The sequence below is a fragment of the Danio aesculapii genome, chromosome 5 (assembly GCF_903798145.1).
Source record: "Danio aesculapii chromosome 5, fDanAes4.1, whole genome shotgun sequence".
NCBI classification, from domain to species: Eukaryota; Metazoa; Chordata; class Actinopteri; order Cypriniformes; family Danionidae; genus Danio; species Danio aesculapii.
This window is the reverse complement of record NC_079439.1, coordinates 73960851-73980786: the sequence shown is the minus strand read 5'-3', so window position 1 is coordinate 73980786 and position 19936 is coordinate 73960851. Positions and strand designations below refer to the sequence as shown.

Here is a 19936-nt window from a genome sequence, read left to right as displayed (position 1 = left end):
TACCATAGTATTGTTATAATGCATTAAGGGATGAAAAAGTGTTTCTCTGTGCGACATAAGTATTTCTGTATTTGTATTTTAGCTACACTTACTCTCAAATGTTGAGAATAACTGGTTTATTCATATTTTTATTTAACCTTTTTATTCACGTTATTTTAATTATATTTTTAATACTTTCACTACACTACAACACTACAGACCCCATGATGTGCGCGCCGCGGGGCGGAAGTGACGTCACTGGCGCTCGAGACGAGCAGCTGCGGCTGATGCGGTGGGGATGAGGACGATGATGATGATGATAAAGATGCCGCTGAATTATTAGAAGTGATGGAGAGGCTCCTGTCATGGGCTCTTCATCCCGGCTCGAGTGCTCATGACAGCGGACTCATTCATTTGTGTATCCTGAGGAAGTTCACCGGCTGGATGCGCACTCTGAAGTGCCCCAGAAAGTGAGCAAGTGAAGCTCAAGGACGAACTCGCGGAAAAACACTTCTGGCACACACACTGCACTTCTGTTTGGAGGAGAAACTCATTTGTTGTGCGTGTACCATGTCTGCAGTGTTCAGAGCCGCTGGATTTCTGATGTGAGCCGGAGTTATGACGCAGAAATGCCCGGTTGGTGATGCGCGCGGACAGCATTACGCGTGAGCGCCACCGCGGCCCGCCAATGACGGAAAGTTGACGAACACTCTTTTTTCATTTCTTTTCTTTTCTTTTCTGTTGTTGTTCAGCCCCGCTAGATTCCTCTTTTGATCAGGAGAAGCGCGACGCGACGCGTACGTGGTTTGTTCGGCGTGCGCGCGCGCGTCGCGTCCTTCAAACCGCGTCTAGTGTGCGTTATTCTGAGGGTCAACCCGTGTGTAGTGTTTGTCAGTCAAAGTGTGTAGTGTGCACTATTTTGAGGGCCATCCTTTGTCTAATGTGCGTTATTCTAAGGTGCAAAGCGTGCATTATTTTGAGGGTCATCTCTTTTATAGTGTGCGTTATACTGAGGGTTATTCCTTGTCTAGTGTGCATTATTCTGAGGGTTATCTCTTGTATAGTGTGCATTATTCTGAGGGTCATCCCTTGTGTAATATGCACTTATTCTAAGGAGTGTAGTGTGCAGTATTTTGAGGGTCATCTCTTGTATAGTGTGCATTTTTCAGAGGGTTATCTCTTGTCTAGTGTACGCTATTCTGGGGGTCATCCCTTGTCTAGTGTGCACTAATTCTGCAGTGTGTAGTGTGCATCATTCTGAGGGTCATCCTTTGTCTAGTGTGCACTTATTCTAAATGTTTTCTATTGTGTAGTGTGCATGATCCCTTCTGTAGTGTGCACTCATTCTAAGGTGTGTAGTGTGCATCATCCCGAGGGTCACTGTCAAGTGTGAGGGCTCGTCAAGTGTGCGTGTCTAGTGTGCGCTCTTCTGAGGGACCGGCTGTAGCGCGCGCTCCGCCGAGGGTTGATGTTCTTGTGGCCGCGGGTGCTGCTTGTGATGGGCTGCATTCAGAGCATCAGATGCAAACCCAAGAGTTTTCGGGACAGCATCATGGTTCTGGAGGTCAACTCCTCCATCGACTCGAACCCCACCAGCATCGACGAGTCCTCCAGCGTGGTGCTGCGCTACCGCACGCCGTACTTCCGCGCCTCCGCCCGGGTGCTTGTGCCGCCGGTGGCCGGCAAAGAGAGCTGGACGGTCGGCTGGATCCAGGCGTGCAACCACATGGAGTTCTACAACAAATACGGATCCAAAGGGATGTGAGTAGATCTGAACAATGTTAGACTGTGTGATGTGCGCTGGGTCAGGGGCGAGGACGAGACGAGACGAGACGAGTGTGCTGATATGGTGTGCATCTCGCTGCATTCAGATCAGCCCGAAATGCCATCGAGACTACAGTAATGTTGTGTAAAAGATTATTGTCAGTCATATTTAGGAAAGAAAAGATTAATTTGATGACTTATTAAAGGTGTATAAACTCAGATTGTTAAAATACTATAGTAATTTATATTAAACACTACAGTTAAACTCTGCAATACATACATTGACCTAGTGTTCCTCAACTATAGGGTATATTATACTACAGTAGAGCACAGTAAAGTATACTACAGTGCTTATTACAGTTGATCAGATCACTACAGGTCATTCTACAGTATGTTGGAGTGTTCATTAACAGAGTTGTAGATAATATATGTACAGTGTAGTTTACTATAGTATAGTTCAAAAACACGGTTGTATTAATTACTGTGATGTTATTTTCATGTCAAAACTTATCATCTGATATCTATATTTACTTTCCATGTCGACAAGAATTAATCATTTATTTAATAACACACACACACACACACACACACACACACACACACACACACACACACACACACACACACACACACACACGTTGATATATGTATTATGGCGTTTGTTTTATATTCAGACGTCACTTTATTTGTATTGAAGTGGGTTTTGTGAGTGTAATTTGATGCAGACACTAAAATAGTGTCTCTGTCTGCTCTCTGACCCTTCACATCTGACAGACAGAGTCCTCTATACTGTCAGCTTTACTTCAAGACTTGCTCATTTATATCAGGAATTAAGGAGAAACTGTAATGCAAACTTAATATATGACACACTCAACGTAAAGATTAATGATGCATCCTCATTAAAATCATTAAAAGAACTCACTATGTTATTATTATTATTATTATTATTTACTTATTATTCTTATTATTTATTTATTTATTTATTTATTTATTATTATTATTATTATTATTATTATTATTATTATTATTATTATTTATTTATTTATTTATTTATTTATTTATTTATTTATTTATTTATTTATTTATATTTATTATTATTTATTGTTATTATTATTATTATTATTATTATTATTATTATTATTATTATCATTATTATTATTATTATTTGATCTTTACTATAGTAAATGCTGGGTGTTTTTGTAACTCAATGTTTGGTCAAATATTGGCAAACCCAACATTGGGTTCATTTTTTCAATCAAATTTAACAGTTCAGTTTGTCCATATGTGCAGTGGGTAGCACAATCACCTCACAGCCAGAAGGTCTCTGGTTTGAGTCTCGGCTGGGTCAGTTGGTGTTTCTGTGTGGAGTTTGCATGTTCTCCCCGTGTTGGTGTGGGTTTCCTCCGGGTGCTCCAGTTTCCCCCACAGTCCAAACACATGCGCTATAGGGGAATTGGGCAAGCTAAATTGTCCGTAGTGTGTTGTGTTACCATAGCAACTGTAGAATCACCACAACAGATCAATCAATATAGTTGTTGTGTTACCATAGCAACTATAGAATCACCACAACAGATCGATTACTATAGTCCTTGTGTTACCATAGCAACTGTAGAATCACCACAACAGATCCCTTACTATAGTCCTTGTGTTACCATAGCAACTGTAGAATCACCACAACAGATCCCTTACTATAGTCCTTGTGTTACCATAGCAACTGTAGAATCACCACAACAGATCAGTTTATTCTGTGATTTAGAAACACTTAGGGCTCAACAGTAAGGACTGCTCCATGGCTCGGGGCCAGCGTGAGAGATGTTCGGGACAGTAGACAGGATTGTTACTGTCACTAAAGTTTCATTTTTAATTAATGTGACCATTTGTCAATAGCAAATACAGTCTCAGAACTGAGAAAGAGTTTGTGCTGTTAAGCCTTTAAATGCTACCTTCTGTGTGATGTCGTCAACACCACACTGCCTCTTTTCTGATTGGATGTTGTGAGCATGTTCTTTTGTTCTGTAATCTTGTAACGTCCAGTACAGCAAACAGATGACAACATGGTGGCGGCATCAAATCAGGAGGCGGTTACGTGGGTACAACATGACAAAACAATGCACCGTTTGCCGTCAGTTTGGCAAGTCAAACACCCTTTCTTCAATAATTTAGAGCTGTAATAAAAAACCTGCACATTTTCCATACTGCCTGTTTTGTTTGCATAAAACGTACAATTATTTATTATTTATTTACAAACCTGTTTTCAAGGTATACCGCGGTTTGGAAACGTCAAGGTTTTAAAACCGCCAGCATTTTCTGTAATACTGTTGCTAAGGTGTGTGTAAGATTTCTTTATTCACGTTTATTTAGTTTTTTTAGGACAACAGTATCTCCAGCCAACAGAGTTCAGAAAAGGGCGACTAACATTGTAGACACAAATCAATTCATTAAGATGTTGCTAACGTTTAACACCAGGTGGAAAATAACTGATTATAGAATATTATACGCATATGAAATAGGCTAAACATTATTAAATACCCTGAGGCACTTGTGACTATATATCATGTTTTCTTCCTATTAAAATAAATATATTTCCAATCTGATGTGTAATGGGGAGAGAAAAAATAGACGGTGGATTCCAACCCGGTTAATGATCGATAGTGTCAAAAGATGTTGCCGTGTGCTTTACGAGGTCATTTGCCGCACTCTTTAATTATCTTGTCTCTGTCAATCAGACATTGATGTGTGGAAACCGTGAATATAGCTTATTCCAGCTAGGTGTGCTATTTGCCTAAAAAGATGCTCCGAAATGGGCTTATTTTCCTCCCCTCGCAGCGGCCCCAAGTGCGCACGGGCCCCTGGGCCTGTGCCCATAAAGCCCACTGGTTAATCCGGCTCTGCTCCAGCAGAAAAGATATCCAAAGATGCTGTTTTAAAGAGTAAAGAAATCTGAAACGAATGAAGACAGCAGAAGTCAAGGATTCATTTGAGTTATTCAGCCTGACATGTTTACTAATCCAAAATATATATAATATATTTATATAATATATATAAAATATAAACCGTTCAAATAATTCAATATATTGTGTTCAAAGGGAATAAAAGGTTTTATTATTTACCCAGACATTTAAAAAGAAGATATTTTAGAGCAGTAAACACAATACTGGGATACAGTGAAACCGTGATGTCTTTAAGGTTATCAGACCGTCAGAATCGTATAGCGACCCATGCTTATCATACATTTATTAAGAGTCTCAAATATTCACTAGATTCACAGACGTTATTTTGACACGTTATTTAAATTATGTGGATACGATATGGCTATTAACTTCTTCTTTTCTTTCTTTTTTTTGTGGGGCAGTGAAAATTTTAGCAGGGCAAGTAAAAATCTGGACCACTGGCCATTGAACGCAGACCCTGCAGTATTAACTCTGAATTACTGTCGTTTATACTGTGAATTAAATATGCAAATATCTGAAACACAATCAACTTTATTGTGTCTAAACGTTCCTCAGTCTGCCAGTCAGGTTATGAAAGCTTGTGATTCTGTGCATTGTAAAGTGTGCTGATTTGTTGATATAACGGCTGCGCACGGTTAGAGGTTTCTCTTGCCCTACTTCCTGTTTAAGACACTTTGCCCTATTTCCTGTGTGAAACAAAAACACACCTTTTAAAGTCATTTCCAGACGGCACAAGCGCTCACTTTAGATTCCATTACTATAACTTATGGATATACATGTACTTTTTTATTGGTGGTTTCACTTCCTGTGTGCATAAACGACATCATATCCTGTGTTCATAACTGCTAGAACGCATCTGTACTCGTGTTGAGGGGTTTTCCAGCACAAAGAGTGAAGAAAAGTACTGTAGTACACTTTAGGTGTTACTACAGTAAAATGGAGTATGGCAGAATTTACTACTAACCTATCTAACCTTAACATAATATTAATAACAGTAATAAATACTGTTATTGAACAGCGGATGCCCTTTCAGCTGCAACCCAGTACTGGGAAACACCCATACACACACACACACACACTCATACACTACGGCCAGTTTAGTTGATCAGTTCCCCTATAGCGCATGTGTTTGGACTGTGGGGGAAACCGGAGCACCCGGAGGAAACCCACACCAACACGGGGAGAACATGCAAACTCCACACAGAAACACCAACTGACCCAGCCGAGACTCAAACCAGTGACCTTCTTGCTATGAGGACACAGTGCTGACCACTGAACCACCGTGACCCCTGATATAAACTTATTCACTCATTCATTTTCTTTTCGGCTTAGTCCCTTTATTCATCAGGGGTCGTCACAGCGGAATGAACCACCAACTTATCTAGCATATGTTTTACACAGCGGATGCCCTTCCAGCTGCAACCCATCACTGGGAAACACCCATACACACTCATTCACACACATACACTGCAGACAATTTAGCTTACCCAATTCACCTGTACCGCATGTGTGTTTGGACTTCTTGCTGTGAGGCGATAGCGCTACCCACTGAGCCACCGTGACGCCCATAGTAATGTAGTCAGTTATTGTTTTACTATAGTAGTTACTATAATAAGTGTAGTAAAATGACCACAATAAATAACCATATTACAGGTATACTTACTATAGTACAGTTCAAAAACACTACAGTATGTAGCACACGTCCTATAGTATATTCACTGTGGGGTACTGTGGTATCTTTCATACACAGCAGTCGTTTAACAGCACTGCAGTTGCTCAAGTGTCTCTCACATGAGTTTTACGTTGATAGAATGTTGCGTAACTTGCGTAACGTCATCCTGACTGATATATCAGCTGCTGTTCTGCCCTGATAACACACACACACACACACACACACACACACACACACACACACACACACACTCATATCTAGTTAGTTTTCTCTCTGAGTCTCTTAGGCTGCGTCTCAATCAGCACACTAGCACCCATAATCGTTCATCAGTAGGTCGAGCACTAGTAAGGGCACTGATGAGCTTGGTTCACTACATATTGGGACACTAACATGAGAACGTCCTCATTGTACATCATCAGCACTGAACTAGTCATTCATCAGGGGGTCGCCACAGCGGAATGAACCACCAACTTATCCATGTTTTATACAGTGGATGCCCTTCCAGCAGCAACCCAGTACTGGGAAACACCCATACACTCACCCAACACGGGGAGAACATGCAAACTCCACACAGAAACACCAACTGAGCCAGCTGAGACTCGAACCAGCGACCTTCTTGCTGTGCTAACCACTGAGCCACCGTGTCACCTTAATTATTTTAATTATTTCCTTTTTTTTGATCGTCTACAGAACGAACCAAAATAGATCAGCACTCAGATGTGTGTGTGTGTGTGTGTGTGTGTGTGTGTGTGTGTGTGTGTGGGCAGTAATGCAGTATTGCAGTGTCCTTCAATGTAAGATAGATCAGCACTCGGTTATGTGTGTGTGTGTGTGTGTGTGTGTGTGTGTGTAGGACAGGCGCTGCAGCTCCCCATATCGATTCACTGATGCAGGAAAAGTGTGACCTTTCTCCCAGAACTCTGCAGAAGAGCATCATGGGAAAAACCGAAGCACATGACTTCAACACACAAGGGCTTTGATTATCATCAGGGGAATAATAATAGAAGCGCTCTGAGTGTCTGATAGCGTGTGTGTGAGTGTGTTTGTGCCTGTGAGTGTGTGTGTGTGTACTGTGAATGTGAGAGATGAGTGTTTCTACAGGTGGTTTGTACGCACCACTCACCTGTGTGTCCACGTGCAGACGCATTAACTCCTCCTCTGCATTCCCGCAGGTCCAGCTGGGAGCTTCCAGACCTGCGAGATGGTAAAATCCAGGCCATCAGCGACTCAGACGGCGTCAACTACCCGTGGTACGGCAACACCACCGAGACCTGCACCATCACCGGCCCCACCAAAAAAGACACGCGCTTCACCGTCAGCATGAACGATAACTTCTACCCGAGCGTGACGTGGGGCGTCCCGGTGAGCGACAGCAGCGTCCCGCAGCTCAGCAGCATCTGGAGGGACCAGAGCTTCAGCACGTGGCTGGTGGCCATCAGTCAGAGCACAGGCGAGGTGTTGGTGCTGCAGACGGTGCGCTGGCGGATGCGTCTGCACATCGCCGTCGACCCCGAGAAACCGCTGGGTCAGAGAGCCGCTCTGTGTGAACCCACAGCACAGGAGCCGCCGCAGATTCTGGGAAAAAACGAAGCCATTCCTGCGAACGCTTTGGTCAAACCCAACGCTAATGATGCGCAGGTGCTGATGTGGCGCCCTCGTGTGGGAGAGCCGGTGGTGGTCATCCCACCCAAACACTGACACAACAAGCACACACAGGGGAAAATACCACAGTGCATCAGAGTAGATTTATTCCAGAACACACAGGCTTTTCACAGTCATTTTCATCAGAAAATGTTTATTTTGATCAGTTTTTGGAGCATTTTAACAAAGCTGATTTATTAAACAGTTGCGCTTATTAAAATAAGAGTCCAAAATCTTGAGTTATAGATCAATTAGAATAAAAATGAAGGGTTTCCTTTATTTATTTTAACAAAACTACCAACTATAAAATGACAAACTACAAAATTTCAATTACATTTATTTTTGTAAAAAATACCTTCAGAAATCTAGATTTACATCCATTTATTAGTGAATATAGACTTTTTTTGGGGGTGCATTTGCAAAACAGTGTTATTAAACAGTTATATTTAATAAATCAAGACACCAAACCTCTTTAGGAAAAAATGAAGTATACATCTGAATAAAAATGCTTCATTTATTTATTATTTACAAAACTACAAAATTCCAGTTACATTTATTTTTGTATGATTTTTTTATTTATGAGTTTGCAAGCAACAAAATTGCATCTAAATGTAATATATTTTATTATTCTCTTGATTTTTTGCTCTTTATTGAAATTTAATTTAATACTTTTCACTAGAGTACTTCAGGGTAGATTTATAATAGACCATGTAGTGTTTTTATAGTAACATGAATCAATACACCTCCTTCAGAAATCTAGATTTTCATCCATTTATTAGTAAATATAGACATTTTTTGTGGTGCATTTGTAAAACAGTGTTATTGAACAGTTATATTTAATAAATCAAGACACCAAACATCTTTAGGAACGGATAAAGTATACATCTGAATAAAAATGCTTCATTTATTTATTATTTACAAAATTACAAACTCCAAAATTTTAATTACATTTATTTTTTGTATGATTTTTTAATCTCTTTATGAGGTTACAAGCTGCAAAATTGCAACTTAATGTAATCTATTTTTATTATTCTCTTGATTTTTTTGCTCTTCATTGAAATTATATTTATTACTTTTGACTAGAGTACTTCAGGGTAGATTTATAATAGACCATGTAGTCTATAACACCTTTAGAAATCTATATTTTCATCCATTTCCAAGTGAATATAGACTTTTTTGGGGTGCATTTGCAAAACAGTGTTATTAAACAGTTATATTTAATAAATCAAGACACCAAACATCTTTAGGAATAGATAAATGCTTCATTTATTTAGTTATTTTTACTACAAACTCCAAAATTTCAATTAAATTAGTGTTTTGTATGATTTTCTTTCTCTTAATTGACATTTCATTGAATATTCTCCCCTGCTTCTTTATTACTGTAGTACTTCAGGGTAGATTTACTACAGAACAGTGTTTTTCTACTTTACTATAGTATCATGTAGAGTGCACAGCATAAATGAGCACACCCCCTTTTGAAAATCCATATTTTTATTCATTTCTCTGTAAATATAGATGATATATACACAAAACATTTCACTTTTTAAGGCTTATTTTTAATAGGAAGCTCTACAATATTATATTAGTGCATATAAATTAGATTAGTCAATACTAAAGCCAAATCTGGAGCTCATCTAACAAAATAACTCCCAATAACAGCCCAAAAACAAACACAGACTCATTTATATGTTATAGAAAAATATTAAATATGAATTTAAAAGGAGGAGAAATCAAGAGAAGCAAATGAAATGAAAAATTGAGTTGAAATTGAGTAGGTCGTCATTTATTTTAGCAATATTTAGCTTGATTTAATTGTCTTATCTTTCCATTTTTAAATATGTTTTGGTGATTAAAATATAATATTAATAAATATCTCTGTTTAATAAATCTGTTTTGTTTAAATGCACTAAAACACACTGCCTATATTCACTGAGACATGGAGGAACATATTGATTTTCATAATGAGTTGTACTGGATTATGCTGAGCTCTGTATGATAGCAGGGAATCATTAGAATGCTGGAGTACTCTGTTTTACATCACTACAGTTTGTTTTATAGTATGATGGAGACATTAAGAAGACGTACATGCTATACTAAGATACGATCTACTAGATTACTGTAGTAAGTGTACTACAGTATTATACAACATCTGACTGTAGTAAATCCTCAGGTGTACTATGGTATTTTCTCCTGTGCTGACGGAGAGTGTTGGATTTCACGCTGCCTTAAGTTTACATTGCTTTCACTGCAAACTCTTCGCCTTAACCCGAGTGCAATGCAGTAAACCTCGCACATTTACCGTAGTTTTGCACCGATCGTGGCCCAGTTATTCGCGCTCCTGTGGGGACGGACATCAAGCCAAACCGGGACGCGCTATTATGCATTCAGTGTTTCCTACAGGAGCTTCAGTGTTTTTGGTTTTACGTCCACCAGCTACTGATGCACATCTGTTTTTTTGTTTTTATTTACGACCCCAGGGTCCAGAAGAGTGTATATTTTATACTGTGTGTGTGTGTGTGTGTGTGTGTGTGTGTGTGTGTGTGTCGGCAGCCGTTGCTGTGTGGCCAATCAATCCTCAGAGCTGTGTTGAGTTTGCTGGAGGAAAAAAAAAGACAAAATCTGCACAAAATAACTAGAGCCGATGCTCACTATGGTCCAGTTTGAGTCCCGTCTTTGGCTGCGTTCCAATCCAAGACACGCACTTGTGAACTTCCCTTCCCTTGTTCCCTCGGTGGAATCCTCAATGCCATTTTAAAGTGCGCTCCACTTCATTAAGTGAACGAGGGAAGCTTACATGGACATACCCTTGATCCCTTGATTTTGACGGAGGGAATGAGTCTACTTCATATGTCTACTCCAGCAGCAGTGTAGTTCTCAAGTGTTCAAGGGTGTTTCATTTGAAGCCATTCAGATGCTCCGCCAGTAGTGAACACTTGTGTGATGTAATAAATAGCATAACATCTGAGGGAACGAGAAGTTAGCAATTGAAGGGCATAAAAACTGGACTGGAATGCAGCCATTATTGAAATGATCTGAAATCGCACCCTGTACCCTTAATAGTGCACTAATGAGGGAGCCTCCATTTGTAGTGGTGTCTAAAACCATAGTGGACGCTCTGAAGTGCACTCAATCAATCCCACAATGCATGTACAACCCATGTACACTTAACGAGAATACCCATAATGCACTGTGAGAGTTTACGCGTGTAATGCATTTCTGTGTTTGACCACAAGATGGCGTTAACTATCAGTATAAGTTTCTATACAAATTATTTAATTTTTCAATAGTATACACATTGTATTGTTATATTGTTAATTGTTAGTTTGTATATGTGACAGAATCATAAGACGTTGTTTTATTATTAATGCTGGGTTCACACTAAACAGAATTAATTATTTGCGCAATGTAATGCAAATGCGCTAATATATGCAAATTACCTTTGTGTGGTGCGAATGATGTGGAATGCATTTGACATGAAAGTGCGTAATTGACCTCAATCGCATCTAAAGCACAAATTCAAATACATTTTTACGTGATCTCAGTGCAATTCGGAACTTTTTGATTTTGTTGTAATCGTATTCATTGTACTCATTTGGTCGTTTACCGCATTTATTTGTATGATCTCGTTTGTACATTTTAGTATGATTTGCTCATCCCCCAATGAGACGTAGGGTTATGGGTGGGGTTTGTGGCCACGCCTCCTTTAAAAAAAATTCAGTTTTCATACAAATTAAATTGTATAAATTTGTACAAATTAGCTACTTTTTCTGGCAATACGTAAAATAGTTACGTTAGCATTAGTATAGTTACAATGTTTATATACTAATGCTGGGTTCACATCAAATGCGGAATTAAGAATTTGCGCAAATTAAGAATTATCTTCACGCGGCACAAATGATGTTGAATACATTGATGCGAAAGTGCATAATTCACAGAAATTTAAAATTTCACAATTCTAAAGCACAAACTCAAGTAATTCAACCGCAGACTTCATCGCAATCTGAGTCCAGTTTTCAGCATGATTTCCTCAATGGCGAGGAATTCGCAATACGTTTTTTCGCAATTGGTAATTTTTTGATTTAGTGGTTACTTTGTACATTTTAGTATGATTTGCTCATCCCCCAATGAGTCATAGGGTTAGCGGTGGGGTTTGTGTATGTTAAATTGTATGTTTTCATACAAATTAAATCAAAGTAATTCGTACAAATTAGCCACTGTTTTTGACAATACATACGATAGTTACCTTTCCTTGTGGGATTAGGTTTGGCAATTTGCGAGAGGTGAAAAACATAAAAAAAATACTTTGCTTCAAAAACACTGTTTCATTACTAACGCTGGGTTCACACCAAATGCAGAATTGATGATCTGCGCAAATTACGAATTACCTTTGCGCATCGCAAAAGTGCATAATTCACTTCAATCGCATCTAAAGCACGAATTCAAATAATTTAACGGCAAATTTGAAGGAAATCTCAGTGCAATTTTTAGCATGATTTGCTCATCAGTGACGTGGATTGCGCAATGTGCTTGATGCGAAATCTCACTGCAATTCGTAATTTTTTGATTTCGTGGCTAATTCGTACATTTTAGTATAGTTTGCTCATTCCCCACTGAGTCATAGGGTTAGGGGTGGGTTTTGTGGCCACGCCTCCTTTTAAAAAATAGTTTTCATATACATTTTTTTACAATTCGTTAAATAGTTACGTGTGCACGTGAGATCAGGTTGGAAAATTCGATTGATTTGCACAAATCATAATTTACCTTTGCGTTACGCAACTGAAAGGGAATGCGCAATGCGAAATCACACTGCAATTCGTCATTTTGTTTTAGTGGCTAATTCCTACATTTTACTATGATTTGCTCATAGGGTCAGGGGTGGGGTTTGAGGATACGCCCTGTTTAAACAAATCGTACTTTTTCATTCAAATTAAATTGTAGGAATTCGTACAAATTAGTCAATTATTTGATTATAAGTAAAATTAGTTATGTTTACTCACACCTCAAATTTTCCAGCCAGATCTCACGAGGAAACGTAACCATTTGACGTATTGTCAGAAAGGTGGCTAATTTCTACGAATTCATACGATTTAGTTTGCGTTAAATAACTCTCGTTACAAGATCTGATTAAGAAGTTTTATTTTTATATTTTGTTTTTATCAAACCTGTAAAGCACAAACAAAAATGGCGGCACCCCTTCAGCACTCCAACGCACTCGCTGCTTTGAGTGGATTATATTAGTGTACTAGCGTAGGGAGTAGTGAATGAGGGTATAGGGGGCGATTGCAGATACAGCCGCTGTTTACTAAAGTCAACATGAATGAAATGCAGGACTGCTGAGAACACTTCTGGGACAAAATGAAGACAGAAAATACAATGAAACTGTGAAGTGGGATTATTTTCTATTTATTTGCTTCATATTGACATGAGTTAAGCACAGTCTTCCTCCGTTCTGCGTTTGCTTGTGACGCTGATGTTGACGCTCGAGTGTCTCCAGACGCCGGGTGTGTGTGTTCAGCACTGAAGGCCTTATTTATACTGCGCTGTGTGTGTTCTGATACACGCCGATGCTATTGGAAATGTTTGATTGACAGGTGTGCGTGTGTGTGTGTGTGTGTGTGGGGCTCATCATCAGATCAGATGTGTTTGTGTTGTTGGACTGAAACACTGCACAGATGAAACACAACATCAGATCTGACACACAATAAAAGCTTCCAGCGCTTCAGTGTTGATGGAGTTGTGTTACTGTGAGACTCCATCAGCAGCACAACAGCTTTATAGAGTGTGTGTGTGTGTGTGTGTGTGTGTAGAGTGGATGAGTTGGACTAGGAGTGACTTTTTGTGTGTGAGTTTGGGTGTGTGTAGAGTATCTGTGTGTGTGTGTGTGTGTGTGTGTGTGTGTGTGTGTGTGTGTGTGTGTGTGTGTACAGAGTATAAGTTGGACTGGTTGATTTTTTTGTGTATAGCGTGCATGTGTGTGTGTGTGTTGGACTAAATTTTTTTTTGTGTGTATAGGGTGTGTGTGTGTGTGTGTGGATAGAGTGTGCATTGGACTAAGTGATTTGTTTGTGTATAGAGTGTGTGTGTGTGTCTGTGTGTTTGTATAGAGACATTTAGTGTGTGTGTGTGTTAGACTGAGTGAATTGTGTGTGTGTGTGTGTGTGTGTTTGTATAGAGACGGTGTGTGTGTGTGTTGGACTGAGTAAATTGTGGGTGTGTGTTCGTATAGAGACATTTAGTGTGTGTGTGTGTTGGACTGAGTGAATTGTGTGTGTGTGTGTGTGTGTGTGTGTGTTTGTATAGAGACGGTGTGTGTGTGTGTGTTGGACTGAGTAAATTGTGGGTGTGTGTTTGTATAGAGACATTTAGTGTGTGTGTGTGTTGGACTGAGTGAATTGTGTGTGTGTGTGTGTGTGTTGGACTGAGTAAATTGTGGGTGTGTGTGTGTTCGTATAGAGACATTTAGTGTGTGTGTGTGTGTGTGTGTGTGTTTGTATAGAGACATTTAGTGTGTGTGTGTGTGTGTGTGTGTGTGTGTTGGACTGAGTGAATTGTGTGTGTGTGTGTGTTTCGTATAGAGACATTTAGTGTGTGTGTGTGTGTGTGTGTTGGACTAAGTGAATTGTGTGTGTGTGTGTGTTCGTATAGAGACATTTAGTGTGTGTGTGTGTGTGTGTGTGTGTTGGACTGAGTGAATTGTGTGTGTGTGTGTGTTCGTATAGAGACATTTAGTGTGTGTGTGTGTGTGTTTGTATAGAGACATTTAGTGTGTGTGTGTGTGTGTGTGTAACTGAATGATTTTTTGTGTGTGTATAGGGTGTGTGTGTGTTGGACTGAGTGAATTGTGTGTGTGTGTTCGAGACATTTAGTGTGTGTGTGTGTGTGTGTGTGTGTGTGTTGGACTGAGTGAATTGTGTGTGTGTGTTCGAGACATTTAGTGTGTGTGTGTGTGTGTGTGTGTGTTGGACTGAGTGAATTGTGTGTGTGTGTTCGAGACATTTAGTGTGTGTGTGTGTGTGTGTGTGTGTTGGACTGAGTGAATTGTGTGTGTGTGTTCGAGACATTTAGTGTGTGTGTGTGTGTGTGTGTGTGTTGGACTGAGTGAATTGTGTGTGTGTGTTCGTGTAGAGACATTTAGTGTGTGTGTGTGTGTGTGTGTTGGACTAAGTGAATTGTGTGTGTGTGTGCGTTTGTATAGAGACATTTAGTGTGTGTGTGTGTGTGTGTGTGTGTAACTGAATGATTTTTTTGTGTGTGTATAGGGTGTGTGTGTGTGTGTTGGACTGAGAGATTTTGTGTGTGTGTTTTTATGAGAGTCTGAGTTGAACTCAGTGAGATTGTGTGCGTGTGTGTGTAAAGAAATTGTGTGTGTATAGAGAAAGTGTGTGTGTAGAGTGTGTGTTGGACTGAGTGATTTGTTTGTGTGTAGAGAAATTGTGTGTGTAGTGTGTATGTGTGTTGGACTGAGTGATTGTGTGTGTGTGTTTTTCTGAGAGTCTGAGTTGAATTCAGTGAGTTTGTGTGTGTGTGTGTGTGTGTGTAGAGTGCAAGATAGTTGGATATAGAGTTTGTGTGTGTGTGTGTAGTGTTTGTCTGTGAATGAGTGTGAGATTGCCAGTGTGTGTGTGTGTGTGTAGTGTTTGACTGTGAATGAGTGTGAGATTGCCAGTGTGTGTGTGTGTGTGTGTTCAGCTCCCTCTGCTGTGGTGTTTCTCCTGCTTCTGCAGTGTTTTATTCAGGAGTTTTGACAATCCAATACTTGAAGAGCAGAGAGAGATGTGAATGTGTGGAGCAGCAGATCAGACTGAACAGAGCAAACACTGCTGCGTTTCTCATCCACAATAAAACTGTGAAACTCAAGCGTCTCCGCACTCGTGTGTGTGTGTGTGTGTGTGTGCATTTAATGATGAAACTCTACTGAAGGGTGATTCCTTTATTCATGTCTGATAATGTTCTGCATTCATCAACCGTCTCTGCTCGTCTGTTTTCAGCTTTCTTCAGGATATCTCCTGTAATAAAGACACTCGTGCAGGTTTAGAATCACTTCAGATCGATTAGTCTCAAACTCAATTCCTGGAGGGCCGCAGCTCTGCATCGTTCAGCTCCAACTCACACCTGCCTAATAGTCTGTAGTAGTCTTGACCAGCTTGATTAGCTGGATCTGCTGTGTTTGATTAGGGTTGGAGCAAAACTGCAGAGCTGCGACCCTTCAGCAGGCCAGTTTGAGCAGGGGTGTCCAAACTCGATCCTGGAGGGCCGGTGTCCTGGAGAGTTTAGCTCCAACCCTACTCAAACACACCTGAGCCAGCTAATCAAGCTCTTTCTAGATATACTAGAAACTTCCAGGCAGGTGTGTTGAAGCAAGATGGAGCTGAACCAAAAGTTTCAGCCCTGCTTGGTAATAATTGATTACATGTAACCTGAATTATGTAATCAGATTACAAAAATGTGATACCTTTGATTAGATTGATTAGATTAGAATTCATGCTACTGAATTTAAGGGCAAGTCAAGCCAAAAGTAGATAAACGTAAAAAAATGTAATCTAAAAGTAATCCAAAAGTACTTACTTAAAGTGATGTATTACAGTCGACAGTTTTCCTGTAACTTGTAATCAAAAATTGACTCTAAATTTAAACAGAATTCAGATGATTGTGTTTCAGTATGGGGAGATCTGCAGAGTGGATGATCAACATCAACAGCCTGAGGTATCAAGACATTTGTGCGGCCCATTACATTACAAACCACAGGAGAGGGACAATTCTCCAGCAGGATAGCGCTCCTTCTCATACTTCAGCCTCCACATCAAAGCTCCTGAAAGCAAAGAAGGTCAAGCTGCTCCAGGATTGGCCAGCCCAGTCACCAGACATGAACATTATTGAGCACGTCTGGGGTAAGATGAAGGAGGAGGCGTTGAAGATGAACACAAAGACTCTTGATGAACTCTGGGAGTCCTGCAAGAAGGCTTTCTTCACCATTCCAGATGACTTTATTAATCAGTGATTTGAGTCATGTCAGAGATGTATGGATGCAGTCCTCCAAGCTCATGATGGAGTCAGACACAATATTCATTCTGTTTCCACTGCAGCATGAGCACATATTCTATACTGGACATTATTGAAGGTTCAGTGAGCAGACTTTAGTCTAAGCAGAGTCAGACCTTACTGTCCTAATCAAATCAGTCAACATCAAGACATGATCAGATTATATTGTGCTCAAATAAGCCTCATCTAGAGGCCTTTACCTTTCATATAAGACACTTCTGACACCAGATCATCAACTAGAAGGGAGTTATTTGTGTTCCTAAAACCTGGATATAGCACAAGACTTTTGTCAGGGAGTGTATAGTTGTGCATATGTGTGTGTTTTATGATGAGCAGCTGAACAGCAGACAGTGTGGCGGCTTTAAGATCATCTGCTTTATCATGGCTCAATATTTCGCAGCATCAAATCTACAGTGGATTAAACTGCATCTATAATCAAGCACATTATCCAGTTATCCATGGATGAGGCTTAAACTAGAGGGAGATTCAGAGATCAGCAGAGGCATGATGGGATTGATCTCCAGACACACAGAAACACGTGTGTGTGACCTTCATCAAGGACATCAGTGTTTCTGTAGTGTGTCTGCATTCCTGCTATATTTACATGCATCTGTTTCATATGATCAGCTGCACATCCCTGACGCTAATAATGTTACACACACACACACACACACACAAAAGCATTCCAGTATGGGCTCCTCCAGTCAGGGAGAGTCATGGACACAACACTGGTCAAAAGGCGAGAGCAAATATGGAATTAATGTAGAGATGATGATTTACAAAAAGCAAACTCATGAAAGCCTCGGCTGAGCTCAGTAAGCCTTGTTTTTAGCACCACCTGTGGTCATTCAGTGAACTGCAGCTACTGACTGCAGTAAGAAAACAGCAGTGAAGCAAGCCATAACAATATGTTTTTACAAATACATCTAGTTAAGCCTAGTGAGAGACTAGTTCTATAAGAAACTAGTTATGTCCAGTGAGACTAGTTATGATTTAAGAGATTAGTTATGTTCAGTGAGAGACTAGTCATGCTCTATAAGAGATTAGTCATGTCCAGTAAGACAAGTTATGCTCTAAAAGAAACTAGTCATGTCCAGTGAGACTAGTTATGCTCTTTAAGAAACTAGTTATGTCCAGTGAGACTAGTTATGCTCTATAAAAGATTAGTCATGTCCAGTGAGACTAGTTATGCTCTATAAGAAACTAGTTATGTCCAGTGAGACTAGTTATGCTCTATAAGAGATTAGTCATGTCCAGTGAGACTAGTTATGCTCTATAAGAAACTAGTTATGTCCAGTGAGACTAGTTATGCTCTATAAGAGATTAGTTATGTCCAGTGAGAGACTAGTTATAAGAGATTAGTTATGTCCAGTGATACTAGTTATGCTCTATAAGAGATTAGTTATGTCCAGTGAGACTAGTTATGCTCTAAAAGAAACTAGTTATGTCCAGTGAGAGACTAGTCATGCTCTATAAGAAACTAGTTATGTCCAGTGAGACTAGTTATGCTCTATAACAGACTTATGTCCTGAGAAACTAGTAATGTCCTGTAAGAGACTAGTTTTGTCCTGAGAAACTAGTTATGCCCCGCAAGAGACTAGTTATGTCCTACAAGACACCAGTTGTGTCCTGTGAAAGAGTTATGCCCTATGAAAGACTAGTTAAGCCCTGTGAAACACTAGTTATTCCCTAGACAATTTATACCTTTTAAAAAACTAATCATGCCCTATGAGAGACCAGTTATGCTCTGTAAAAGACTAGTTATGTCCTGAGAGACTAGTTGTGCCCTGTGAGAGACTGGTTATGCTCTATAAGAGACTAGTTGTGTCCTGAGAGACTAGTTATGCTTTATAATAGACTAGTTATGTCCTGAGAGACTACTGATGTCCTGTCAGAGACAAGTTATGTCCTAAGAGACTAGTTGTGCCCAGTGAGAGACTAGTTATGCTCTCTGAGAGACTAGTTAAGCTCTGTAAAAGACTAGTTATGCCCTATGACAGACTACTTAAGCCCTGTGAGAGACTAGATATGCCCTACAACAGACTAGTTACGCCCTCTAAGAGACTAGTTATGCTTTTTGAGAGACTAGTTATGCCCTCTGAGGGACTAATTATGCCTTGTGAGACTAGATATGGCATCTAAGAGACTAGTTATGCCCTGTGAGACTAGTCATGCCTTATGAGCTACTAGTTATGCTCATTAAGAAACTTGGTATGCATTATGGGACTAATTATGTCCTGTGAGAGACAAGTTTTGCCCTGTGAAACACTAGTTATGCCATGTGAGATACTAATTACGCTCTACAAGATACAAGTTATGCTCTTTGAGAGATTAGTAATAGACTAGTGTTCTGTGTCTCAGATGTGGTGAAAAGCTTGTACACTTTAAACTCTGCTGAGAGTCATAATATTGTTTCTCTGTGACACTGTTTTTGATGAAAGCATACATTATTAATAACTGCTGTACGTCTGAGATGGAGAAAGTAAAACACAGCAGCAGAGCCGCCTGGCATGAATAAAACACAATCCCTGATCTCGTTTTCAGGATCTGATAGTCGTATTATTTGTGAGGGTTTACAGAGATGATGGAGCATAACGCCAAGATTACTAGAGCTTCATCATAACCAGCCAGTATTGTCTATTTGTCCAATCAGAGCACAGAGATCAGGTCATGTGGTGCACAGGTGAACTTCACATTCTCAGTCTGTAGATCTGGAGTGTTCACAGTCATGCGGGTCCATGATAAGAGTCTGACTGACCTCACATGTATTTAAAAATACACTTACTATATATATATATATATATATATATATATATATATATATATATATATATATAGAGAGAGAGAGAGAGAGAGAGAGAGAGAGAGAGAGATAGATCTGGGTCAGACT

The 19936-nt window shown here is 39.8% G+C and overlaps 1 protein-coding gene across 1 annotated transcript; it reads left to right on the top strand.

Annotated features, from left to right (window-relative positions):
* Positions 1-238: 238 nt before the first annotated feature.
* On the top strand, positions 239-8465 carry fam78ab (family with sequence similarity 78 member Ab). The gene is made up of 2 exons (XM_056458884.1): positions 239-1740; positions 7539-8465. Exons 1-2 carry the CDS (start codon positions 1448-1450, stop codon positions 8062-8064), a joined length of 819 nt encoding a protein of 272 aa, XP_056314859.1. The 5' UTR covers positions 239-1447; the 3' UTR covers positions 8065-8465.
* Positions 8466-19936: the final 11471 nt, after the last annotated feature.